The 12,446-nt window shown below is 43.7% G+C and overlaps 2 protein-coding genes across 2 annotated transcripts; both read right to left on the bottom strand.

Annotated features, from left to right (window-relative positions):
* Positions 1–5,783: 5,783 nt before the first annotated feature.
* Positions 5,784–7,001, bottom strand: LOC136452729 (uncharacterized). The gene is made up of 2 exons (XM_066453327.1): positions 6,698–7,001; positions 5,784–6,605 (listed from the first exon to the last, which is right to left on the bottom strand). Exons 1-2 carry the CDS (start codon positions 6,860–6,862, stop codon positions 6,021–6,023), a joined length of 750 nt encoding a protein of 249 aa, XP_066309424.1. The 5' UTR covers positions 6,863–7,001; the 3' UTR covers positions 5,784–6,020.
* Positions 7,002–7,426: 425 nt separating this feature from the next.
* LOC136452727 (uncharacterized) lies at positions 7,427–10,429 on the bottom strand. Its single transcript, XM_066453326.1, has 4 exons — positions 10,284–10,429; positions 9,129–9,324; positions 8,297–8,316; positions 7,427–7,959 (listed from the first exon to the last, which is right to left on the bottom strand). Exons 1-4 carry the CDS (start codon positions 10,373–10,375, stop codon positions 7,929–7,931), a joined length of 339 nt encoding a protein of 112 aa, XP_066309423.1. The 5' UTR covers positions 10,376–10,429; the 3' UTR covers positions 7,427–7,928.
* Positions 10,430–12,446: the final 2,017 nt, after the last annotated feature.

The raw sequence follows: 12,446 nt of genomic DNA, 5'->3' as shown, positions 1-12,446 counted from the left end.
GTAATTTTGAAAAATATAAAATATAAAATATAGAAAACATAAAGACAAAAGGAGAAAAGAAAAAAACAAAGAAATGCAAAAAAGAATAAATCTAAAAATAAAACAAAATAAAAATAAAGTAATTAATTATCATAAAACCAAAAAAGAAATAAAATAAATAATAATATAAAAATGGAAAGAATAATGAAAAATCACATGAAAAGAAAAAATAAACATAATAAAAAATAAATTGAAGAAAGGAAATAAAAATAATAAAAAAGGAAAGAAAAGAAAAAAGAATAAAAGAAACATAAAAAATGAAAAATAAAAAGAATAATAAAAGATCACATAAAAATATAAATAAAAAATGAAGCACGAAAATAAAAAAAGAAAAAAGAGAGAAGCAAAGAAAAGAAAAAGAAAAAAAAGAAAAGAAAAGGAGGAAGAAAGCATACGTACGTATATGAAAACATATTTACATACTTAACCAAATCAGAAAACCCTTGCTGAAGCCACGCTTACTCATACATGTGGGCCGCACACCACGACAGCAGCGCGCGGGAAAAGTCGAGCTTCGTGTGTTTCCACCGTTCGGCGCGTGGTTTCTATCCGACCGTTCGGACTGAAAGAATTCCGAGAGGTACATGCACCGGGTGAAGAGAAAGCTAGGGAGCTAATCAACACAGGAGAGTAGAGTGGGAAGAGAGAGAGAGCCCTTCCCCTTGACTTTGTGTTCTATTTATAGGAGAGATGAGAGGATGCATCTTTCTCTCTACCTTTATAGTTCACGAATTTACATAAAGACCCTTAGACCTACTAGGCACTGGGCCTTTTTACATGGAGGGGTAGGCACAGCCGGCCCTACCCCAACTAGCTAATCATCTTTGTTAGTTTTAAACAGGCTTGCCCAAACCTTATTTGAATCAAATGAATTTTTAATAAATGTTAGATGCAATATATAAAAAGTAAATCTTGTATAGGAAATTGAATGGAGATTGACTCAGCTTAATGGGGTGACTATAGTTTATGTCTGTTGCGAGGTTAACAAAAGGGAAAGTGAGCCACGCTCCCGCGTGCACCAAGTTGGGCCCAACATGTGCCCTCGTACGCGTTAGTTATTGTTTGGTGACTCTGACTAATAAAAAATAATTATATTAAATCATTTTTAATAAATTTTTAACACAATAGTCATAGTACATACCATGTAGTATGAATAGTGCTTTTTCATCCGTATCAATAGTGTTTTTCCTTTGTATAGCAGCTCTATGTATCTTCAATATGTACTTAGCTGAAACCTTAGCTTAAACTATGATGACTCTCGTTGCAATCCATACCTTATGACCTCATAAATCTAAGTTTTGATTTTTAAATTTTAATCTTATTGGTTGCCACTTAGTTTCTCTATCCTCTTGTGCTTGTTGTATAATTTATGAACTCTCCTTTTGTACTTTTTAAAATAAGATTTTTGGTCACAGACTACACTCTTAAGTATTATGATGGCATAAACTGCCATACAAAACCTACACGAGGCCCCTTACGATGAGTGGTAGAGCTTGAAGTGAGACCGGTCAGAGTTCCATTGCTCAAGGTACCTCATGAGTATATTAATATTTAAGTCTTATAATGATTGTTTACTCTAAAAAAATTCAAAGGCCAGCAGGAAAATATAGACACCTAGCCCCGTTCGCTGGTCTGAAACTTGGCTGAAACTGAAAACACTGTTCCGGCTGAATTGTTATGAGAGAAAAATACTGTTTCAGCTGAAAAAAGAAGCCGAACAAACCGAATATGGGGTAAGCCGAACAGGGCCTAGTGTCCACACTAACTTCCCCCATTTCTCAAGATGTTTAAATTTCAAACAATTTTATTGATTTTTTAAAATTATATCTAAATTAAAAAAATACAAAAAATATATGTCATGGTTGCCAATATAATTTAAAATATTTTGCTAGTATCATTAGTATATGAGTCATTAAGGAAATATTTTGTATGATTGCTGAAAGTAATTTTAAAGTTACCCAACTACTACATATATATTAAACTCATTTTATAAAGATTATGCTAAAATGACAAATTTCATGTGCATAGGCACTAAAAGACAAATTATTAGAATTTTTATCTTGCAGTGCATATGCGCCTAAAATTTTATTTTAAACGTATGATTTTTTCTAGATAAAGTTTGAATCTCTAATTCTATGACAACGTATATCTATAGATGCACTTTGCATGTCCATCATTTTTTTTGGAAACTCCTAAGTATGTTTTTCTATGTGGTTTTCATGAATCCACCGAAGGTGGTTTGCACCAAATATCTTCCCAGATAAAAATACTACTTGAGCATTGTTGCGCAAGATTATTATTGGCTCAAAATGTACATATCCATTGTCTTAGGCTTTTGAAGTTTTGTTTAAAATAACTACTACCTGATTCGATTATGTGCGAGTGTTATTCAAATAATAAATTATCAAGATTTTCGATACGGTATATCAATCTAATATATTTCACTTGCGGCCTAAAAATGATCGATGAATCAGTAGGTTCTACATTTTTAAATGATCTTTATAGTTGCCTGTGGGTACTTACAACTTCGGGTGGGCTGATGTGATGCAAAATGTTTTGCGATTGTGGAATGAGTTTGTGGTTGCGGATTTCAAAATTTAAGTGAGGTTGGTTGGGGCGTTCAATATAATTCAAGTAGTAATTTTTGGTCTCAAGTGGTACTACATATTTCATTCAGGCATTTTTTGTTATTTCAAATATTTAGTCATTGGGTAACCTTAAAATACCAAAATCAAGTAGTTTTTTTTATTATAAATAATACTAAGTTTTATAGCATGTAGGATGTTTAATAATGAAATGGGTATTATTACTCTATATGATACTTATTTTACATAATTAGGGGGGTGATTATTTGTTACTCCTATATCGACGGCCATGCTACCTTGAGCTGATAGTGAAAATTGGCTTGTCGCTAGTTCGAGTTGCCATTTTACAGTTTGCGAGGGCTCTCAGGTGCCCACGCTTCACAAGGTGCGTAGATGCATGGTGCTTTTCACGCACTTCCTCGATCTCAAAATAAGTGCATTTGAGTTTATAAAATTTGTTCAAAATAAATGTACTTATAGATATGATTCACCTAGTCAGCTAGTATATATTTGTACTTTCTCTACTTTCAAAGTGTAATCATGCTAAAAGTTTTTAATAGGGGTAAGTATGTAATGTGATGTAACATTATTTATCTTCTCCAAAAATCTTAGAAACATTGTTCGTCCAAACGGCCCTTTAGTCCGTTTAAACAATGTTTAGTGAGTAAATGAAGCCCACCCGTATTGTTTAGGCCCTAATTAGTGAATTAAATAGTTAGATTATTTAAACCCGTTTAAAACGAACTGTCTAAATGGTCTAAATAGAATCAAGTTAAACATGATTGAGCTAAACATTTAACTTATCATTTAGTTAATAGGAGGATTACAACTACCACATTTTGCACCTAGCTAATTAACAACGTAAGTATATGAGACGGAGTGAGATTTTCTTACCAAAAAAATATTTGGTAGAATATTTATTTTTTACATGTGAGAAATCTCGTTCTCCATCTTTGGCAAACAAGAGAAATTTGGAAAAGAGAATGAAAATATTTGAAGATCTAATTAAAAAAAAATGTTTGGAAGAGAGGTCCATCAAAATCTCTATTTCTATGGATGAGGAAGGATGTAGAGTTGCTCTAAAGTACCGTTGAATAGTGCTTTCGACGGGGCAAGTGTTGCGGAGAAAGCGGCATGCCAATGACCCAATGTCATTGTCAGCCATGAAGAGGCGTAGATGATAGATTGAGAGAGATGAAAGGAGAATGAAGAGAACGACAGCGCACGACAGAGGATGACAGGAGAGTCGATGTCATCGAGATCTAGGAAGGATGACGCGTAGATGATCGATATCGAGATGAATGGAGAATGAAGAGGGCGACAGAGGAGAAAGCAAAGTGCTCTGTTGCTCGTCCTGTTTTAGCTTGGTTGAGTCTGTCAAACAGATACCAACCTGATGGAGTATCACGCAATTATAGGACACCTAGGCTCATAGTTCCGTGCCCCAAGCCCCCAACCACATACTGTAAGTAACAACTGTTCACAAGTTTTCTTAATTATAGGATTAAGTTCACTTTTGGCCCCTCAACTATTGTGTTGGTCTAATTTTAACCCTCAACTACAAAACCGGCTGGTGGTGATACCCTAACTGTCAAAACCGTTCACTTTTAGCAACTGGGTGCGGACGAGGCTGTTTTGACCGATGTTGAGTGGTTTTGAAACGCAACCTCCATCTCAGTGACATGTGGGGCCCACGCGTCGTCGACTCAACCCCTCCTCTGTTCGCTCCTGCTACGTGCCCGCGCCCCAGGCAGCGAGGCCCGCCATGCTGACTCCTCCGCGCTCCCGCCCCTGCCCCGGGCTCGACGTCGCTGCCGGTGCTGGGCCCGCTGCTCTTCCTCGCGCGCCGCGACTTCGACATCGAGCTCGTCCTCCGTCACATCGCGTGGGACCACGGCAAGGTCTTCACCTTCGTGCCGCTGGGGCGGGCGCGCCCGGGCATCTTCGTGGCTGACCGCGCCGCGCCGCACCGCGCGCTCGTGCAGCGCGTCGCCGCGTTCGCCTCGCTCCCGCCCTCCACGGACTCCGGGCCTTCTCCCCCGCGCGCCGCTGGGTGCTCGGCGTCCTCGCCGCCCGCGTCCGCGCCGGCGGCCGCCACGGGGAGACCCCGGTTGCCGTCATGGAGCCGTTCCAGTACGCCATGTTCTGCCTCCTCGTCTACATGTGCTTCGGCGGTGACCGCCTCGGGGACGAGCCAGGCGGGAGGCCGCTGACGGACGGCGAGATCATGAGCCTCTGCTCCGAGTTCCTCATCGCCGGCACCGACACCACAGCCACCGCGCTGCTGTGGATTCTGGCGAACCTGGTCAAGAACCCAGCGATGCAGGACAGGCTTCGAGACGAGGTGTCCAGCGTCGTCGGTGGCGCCGATGGCGAGGTGCGCGAGGAGGACTTGCAGGCGATGCCGCACCTCAAGGCCGTGGTGCTGGAGGCGCTCTGGCGCCACCCGCCGGGCCACTACGTGCTCCCGCACGCCGTGCATGAGGACACGACGCTGGACGGGTACCGCGTGCCCGCCGGTGTGCCCGTCAACTTCGCGCTGGCCTCCACTCCTCTCGGCGGTCTCGGGGCCGTCGTGGTGCTGTGTCGTCGCCGTGCATTGGGCGGCTTCTGCTGCTGCGGCGTGGCCTACTGTTGTTGCTACGGGAGCGGAGTCTGCGAGGCTGGTGGTTGCGGGAGGCAGCCATGGCGAGCTCCTGCGCTAGGATCTCCTGCTCGCGCGCGTTGGTGGCGGCGTTGGGTGGCTCGGGCTCGCTGGCGGGAGAACGCTCCGTCGCTCGATGGCCTAGGATGAGGCGTCGGAGAGGTCGACAGGGTGGAGGAGGTGCTGGTGGCCCAAGGAATCGGCCCAGGACAGCTTAGAGGCGGCGGATTTGGGGCGGCGGCGCAGTCGGCCAGAAGGAGAGGAGATGCGGCGGGTTGTCCCAGCCACCGGCATTTGCAGGAGCTAACAGAGGAGGGGTTGAGCTGATGACGCGTGGGCCCCACATGTCACTGAGATAGAGGTTGCGTTTCAAAACCGCTCAACGTCGATTAAAACAGCCTCGTCCGCACCCAGGTGCTAAAAGTGAACGGTTTTGACACTTAGGGTATCACCACGAGATAGTTTTGTAGTTGAGGGTTAAAATTAGACCAACACACTAGTTGAGGGGTTAAAAGTGGACTTAATCCTTAATTATATGATTATTATCTTTTATACGGTTTTGATGATCAGAACTTCATCATCTTTATGGTTGCACGTCGGAGCTCCGGCTGGCCGGCGCACTTCTCATTAGCGTCCACCGTGGATTTACTGTTGAAGAACCAGCCTGGGCTCTGAGCCTCTTCGAGCTTACGACATGATCAATAGAACAAAATTCACTTCGATTAGTGGCATTCTAGTAGAAGACCGTGAGATCAGACTGTGCTATCCTTTCGGGCGGCGCCGGCGGTCCCCTGCTGGCCGTGGGCGTGTCCGTGGTCGCTGGCGGTGGTGGTGTCGAGGAAGTAGAGCAGGCCGCACATGAGGACGCTGCAGGCCAGCATCGGTATGGGGCCGAACGTCCAGAGGAAGAGCGCGAGGGAGACGTAGAAGGCGCGCAGGCCGAGCGACCAGGCGTAGCTACCGCGGTTCACCGTCCGCGCCACGTAGCACGCGAACTCCTCGCGCGCCTCGTCGCCGTCGCCGGGGCCGGGCGGCAGGCCGCCCAGGAGGAAGCTGGCGTGCGCGTACAGCCGGATGGCCTGCACGTTGCAGACGAAGGCGAGCATGAAACAGAGCGACACGGCCAGGTACTTGGCCGCGAACACCTCCCCGGCCTTGCTCCCGTACACCAGCCGCGGCGCCGGCGCCTTGGAGGATGGCGAGGAGGCTGGAGACGTGACGCCGATGAAGACGCTGATGACGGAGACCAGCGTGATGGCCGTGGTCGCCAGCACCGTGGACGCCATGATGTTGTTGCGCAGCGTCTGCACCGCGAGCACGCCGTTCTTCTCCGTGTTCTGCTGGCCGGTACGGAGCAAGATGGTAATAAGCTTAGTAAAGAGTAAAGACGGTGATGAGATGGGGGAGGGTGCATAGGCATGGTACCGACGGCCATCATGGCGGCGACCCAGCGCTTGCGTGCGATGGCGTTGAGGCCGATGACGGTGTGGGTGGGATGGCGCAGGATCGCCCAGAGGAGCCACAAGTGGTAGCCGGCCACCGCCGCCAGGGCCAGCGGCACCAGCACCAGGTCCAGCTGCTCCTCCCGGAACATAATAGTACCTCTGATGCCGCTCCCTCTCTCTGTGCTGCCTCTCCGATCGACGATCGACGCGGGTGGAGGTGGATGGTCTGGGGCAAAATGGAACTGGATCCTCTCCTTTCGAGTGAAATCAGGTGTCACGACGGCACGATCTTTTTTTTTTCTGGGCCGCTCAAACGAGCAAAACAGCTAGGAAGGCAACGTGGGCAAGCAACTCGTGAGACGTGACTGCGTGGCGGCTCCAGCGGCGTAGTACGCAATTCCGGATGGCGTGGGATGGTGGTGGTGGGCTGGGATTGGCGCGTGCGCGCCCTGCCTGCAAAGTGCGAGTTGAACACTCCGTCAGCGCGCACCCATAGGCCATAGCCGTAGCTTGAGGATGGTCTGGTGGAGCCGACTTTGGTGTTCCGTGTTCCCTACTTTCATAATCATAGCCGCCGTAGCTTTTGGTGAGCCGACATGGGGCTTGATGACCATTATTCTGTCTGGAAAACATAAACTCACGCAAAGGCATGATGCCTGATGAATACATACATGAAATAAAAATGTGGGCTTTCAGATTTCAATACAAAGTACGCTCTGTTCCAAACTGCAAGTCTTTCTAGCTTTTCTATGCACGTAACTTTTGCTGCGCACATTGCGCACATAGATGTATGTTTGCATATATAATAAAGTTATATACCTAGAAAAGCTAGAACGACTTGTAATTTAGAATGGAGGGAGTGGTATATGTTTCACATGTTCTGGTCAGTAACCTGGGCAACCATAATGCCCATTTTATTACAAATTGCGTGCTCTACTGCATGTCCATTTAGCAGGCAGAACCGAGCACCACGCTTGCAGACAGCTGCAGGGTTACACGAGTCTGACAGTCTGCAAACCTGAGTTCATTTATAGTCTTGTAACTTTCTAAAGTTCAGGCTTCTGACTAGTATACAGCAAGAGACCAATTGAGGACGGTAGTCCACTGAACATAGTCCCCAGATGGCAGAGTAGGTGCAATTACACAATAATTCCGTCTCATACAGGGAGGGATTACATGGTTCCTCAGTTCTTCAGAGAGCTCTTGTTTCATCCATCAGAAGATGTGGACAATGTCATAGGCAAATCTGCTCATGTTAAGGATGAACTTGAGGGTATATGTTCACAGTATGGCTACTTCAGCCATAAAAAGCTAGGGGAATCATTACACAAAATAGGTGCAACAAACTACAAGTCTATGACACGCATCACATCAGACACCCTTATATGAAGCGCCTACAACAGTATAATCTCACAAAACTACTATATGTCACTGCTATAAAGGATTTGGTAGTCACAATACTATGTTGCTAAGTGTTAAGTAAAGTGGACGAAACATATCAACCCACAAACATAGCAAAAAATACATTGGAGGCATATATTAGAAGTTAGAACTATAGTAAAGTCTTACAATATCAAGGATACGTCCAAAACAACACGAAAGACTGCAAAATAGAAAATGAAAAAAATGTTAGAACATTATAAAAGAAAAAGGCATGTAATTATCAGAAATTACTTAGAAGTAAGAATGGGAGCAAATATCACCAGAAGAGGAACCTATTGGGTACCTTTAACAAGGAGATGAACCCTTGCTAATGGAATACTACCCTAGCTTAAAGGCAAGTGTCATTACAGTAGAAAAGGTAACAGAATGCACTACTTTTTATGGCTCACTATATCCTAGACATGCTCCAATCCTCTTGAACAAAGTAGTATGTTGATCAAGACATCACACATGAAATTGTTTCAACAGAATTCATAGTTTTGACATCACTATGTTTTGAACTTCTGGTGAATGATAAAGGAATATAATAAAGAGTGCAGATTTTGTGCCCAGGAGGGCTGGCCCCCTCGTTAGCTAAAATACCATTACCATGTTGCAATGTTTTAAAAATCATCACAAAAACCATGTATGTAGTACACATAAAGTTAAGAATAGCCACAACGATTCAGTTTGAAATTCATCCTAAGATGCCAAGAAACAAAATAGACAAGCAATCAACCTGGCACTATTCATCATGTGCTGACAGTGACACTTTTTTTTTAATCTCAGCATCAAAGATGAATTTCAATCTGAATTATTGCAGCTACACTTAACTTTAGGTGTACTACATACATGATTTTTGTGATGATTTTTAAAACATTGCAACATAGTATTTTAGTCCTTTAGCTAACATGGGCGCCAGCACCCCGTGTGTGCCATATGATTTTCCTATAATAATTTTTCTTTGTTTTTCTCAGCACCAATAATTCTTACCATCAGGCCCCCAAGAACTCCTTCAATTATAATCCTGTTCCAACTGTCAAAGTATGTATGGACCGAAAATTTGGCCTTCACCAAAAGCATCAGAGATGCAACCATCATCACAAGAAAGTAGAACACAAATCCCATCAAGCCTGTAAACCCCCATATTCCAGCAACAACTCCACTAATGATTGACAAGAATGTCCGGCTGAAAGGCACAGAAAACGTCCTTAAGTCAGCTTGGTGTAAATGGGTAAAACGTTATAAATGAAATATCAAGAAGGCAGATGCAGCTATGAGCTATGAAAAGATTGATAGTAACAAACATGTTAAGTTAATTCAGTATCTAGTTGACCAGGAAGTAGAAAAGCAAATCTTCAGATGAAAACGTTCAGAGCTTTTAGGTGACAAGCATAGCCCGCTAAGGGAGTTACAACATGTCCACTTAACATTTATTAGATACTGGAATTAGTGTAACAACTTTCAACATTAATTGGACAACTATGCATTTGAAGCTTTGAAAATATGTTTGGAGGATGAGCTCAAAATAGAATGTCATTGGTATAGAACATGAGTATGAGGCACATGAACACACGATACCACTCAACTTCTCTCATTTGCTCATTTCTTTGATTTATTTCTCAATTCAACCTAAATAAATGGTAATACTCAAGTCCTTTGTATTTGCTTAACTTTCTTTGGATCTATTACTCGCACAATCTAAATGAAGTGAAGTTCAAAATCTCAATCACAAAACAAAGAGCTTCAATTATTTTTCAACAGAACGCTGTATGTTCCGACCCCCATATAACAGTGACTAACTCGAAAGAGCTGGTACTTTAATCCTAATTTCACTGCCCCATTGCTTCTTTTTCCACTTGCCGTACCAAACCCAGCATCTTCTGCAGCTCTAACCATAATTCTAGTGCCAAAAGTATTTTATCCTCGCCTGTCAATCAACAACACGTCCCTAAAATGTCGATTCTACACTGCGAATCTATTACTATGAACTAGAGTTTAATCATAAATCAGCAAGATCTTTGCCGTGTATGAGACTCCCAGGTCGCACAAATCGGAATCGAGATCAAACGAAACCTAGACATGCCTACTGACTAGATCAGATTTAGGTAACCCAAATTTTGTAAAGGAGACGAGGGTGATAGGAACCTGTAGTTGATTGATTTGACGTTGCTGACGAGGTTTTCCGCGTGGAATATCGGAACGTCGCCTGAGAACACGCCGCCCGCCGCCGCCGCCATCTTGGTTAGTTCGAGCAGTAGACCTGGTAGCAACACTTTTGCGTATATGGCCTCGAGTATGTTCGGTTTTGTGTCCGACAGTCCGAGCCTCCGAGGCCAACACCGGCTCGTCGCGATTTTGCTGACGTAGGTGTGGCAAGCTAGTCAAGCAAAATTTTGACCATAATTTGTTTGTATGCTAACAATCCGATCTGAGCTGCTGCTGCTGCATTTAAACAGTTTTGACCATAATTTTTTTGCATGCTAACAACTGTTTTGCCAAATTATTCAAACGACTGTGTTAAACGACTGCCATTTAAACAGTTTTGCCCGTTACCAAATTATTCAAACGACTGTTTAAACCACTGCCATTTACCAAATTATTCAGCCCCATTTTTACTGTAGCACTAATAATGGCTAAAGAACAAGTGGCCGACTACTTACTGTTCAGCGTTTTTAAGATAGCACTGGTTCCAATCCATATGGATTAAAGTACATTCAAAGAAACTTGCGTTGTTGTCCGAGAAAAATCAACTTTGCTAGCATGCAGCTTCCAAGAGATGTGGCTAATACTTGAGGTTATGCCAAAGAACACGATGTCTAAGGGCCTGCAGACAGGTTAAAGGTTTTTGGTTAAGCAATTTCATTATTGATTTTTATCAAACATTTATAGTTGAATTATTTTTACTTTATTAATTTTGTATAAACTCCGAATACATTGGACATGTTCGTTTCGCTGAAAAAACAAGTCGAAATACTGTTCCAGCTGATTTGTTGTGAGAGAAAAACACTGTTCCGGCTAAAAAAACAAGTTGAAAAGTACGGATTATAAGATAAGCATGCATCTCAAATTAAAGCTACCAAAAATATCGCCACGCTGCTAAACTTGTGCGAGCTGCAAATCAGGTCGTTAGCCCAGGATCAGTGCACCATATGCAGAAGCACAAATATTTAATTCCCTGTGGCCTCTGGCCAAGTCACTGACAGGCAGGTCACGACTCACGCGATGCAGGCGCCTGGTCAGTTGGCCACACGGACCACACCTTTCCAACGAACAGAGGACAGATACCAATACCATCGCCGTTTTACAAAACAACGCATCGACCTGACAACGAGTCCACATACATGAACTTGACAGCGAAATTAGCCCAGTGAAACAGGAAAGCGGCGACTCAAGTCGGTGAAGCGCGGCCAGCTTAGATGAGGTTCTACATGTATCTTTCACGATCAAAACAGCTTCTGTAGTACAGCCTATACAAAAGCAAAATAACGATTGCCATCAGCGGGAAGTTGTAACACGATGACAGTCACTATGTATTACGGAAACGATATTACAGAACAATAACGACAGACGGTAATAGAAAAAAATCACTAAGGTCCAATCACATGGACAGTGACTCACGGGGCAGGTGGTGTTCCGCTTGAGGGACTGAGCGAGCTCGCGGGAGGATATGAGGAGCTTAACAGGTCGGTATTCAAGCGACTGGTTTTGTCCCTCTATTGTCACCAAAACTGATCAGCTCACGATCCAAAAGATGCTCAAAGACCTGCGACAAACAAGTGTGCAAGTTTTGAATATCTAATGTGATAGGAGGCCTGCTGATTGTGGATGATGGTAGTGCTTACCCTAAAACAAACAGTGCTTGAATAGTTATCAGAAGTCTTATAGGCGTCTTGTATGGACCTGTATTCTGACAGACAGTTCACCTCAGTTCACTTTTCTGTCCCTGATAACAAGGGGACTAGGGGAGGGAGGAGAGCAGTCTCTACCTTTCATTATGCTGGTGAAGTTGTATGAGCTTTGCTCGTTATCTTCTAGTCTGTGCATGCACACAAGAATGTACAATTCCAAAATCGAGAGGTTTGCTTCAAAGTTTTGATTGCATTAAAATGTCATCATTACATTGCAATGTGATTTGCTAACACAGAATGACAAAAATAAGAGTAAGTTTGTGTGAAAACAAGCAAATAATGTTGGTCGCTATTGTGCTGTGCAGAAGATAAATTGAGAGAATAGGTGCACAAAGAAAATCCACATCTTTTGCGGTTAGTGAACAAACACACTATAAAACTAGGGGATATTGTCTGGCAG

This window comes from Miscanthus floridulus, chromosome 5 (genome assembly GCF_019320115.1).
Source record: "Miscanthus floridulus cultivar M001 chromosome 5, ASM1932011v1, whole genome shotgun sequence".
Lineage (NCBI taxonomy): Eukaryota > Viridiplantae > Streptophyta > Magnoliopsida > Poales > Poaceae > Miscanthus > Miscanthus floridulus.
The sequence above is the reverse complement of the archived record's forward strand: the minus strand, read 5'-3'. Positions and strand labels throughout refer to the sequence as shown.

Bases quoted from the DNA above. Each gene is read 5' to 3' on its own strand.
- LOC136452729 (XM_066453327.1), bottom strand. From the start codon at position 6,862: ATGTTCCGGGAGGAGCAGCTGGACCTGGTGCTGGTGCCGCTGGCCCTG. The intron at 6,606-6,697 runs GTCGGTACCATG...ACCGGCCAGCAG, and splicing joins GGGTCGCCGCCATGATGGCC to AACACGGAGAAGAACGGCGT.
- LOC136452727 (XM_066453326.1), bottom strand. From the start codon at position 10,375: ATGGCGGCGGCGGCGGGCGGCGTGTTCTCAGGCGACGTTCCGATATTC. The intron at 8,317-9,128 runs GTAAGAATTATT...TCTATTTTGCAG, and splicing joins GAGTTCTTGGGGGCCTGATG to TCTTTCGTGTTGTTTTGGAC. The intron at 7,960-8,296 runs GTATCCTTGATA...TAACATGAGCAG, and splicing joins TCTTTCGTGTTGTTTTGGAC to ATTTGCCTATGACATTGTCC.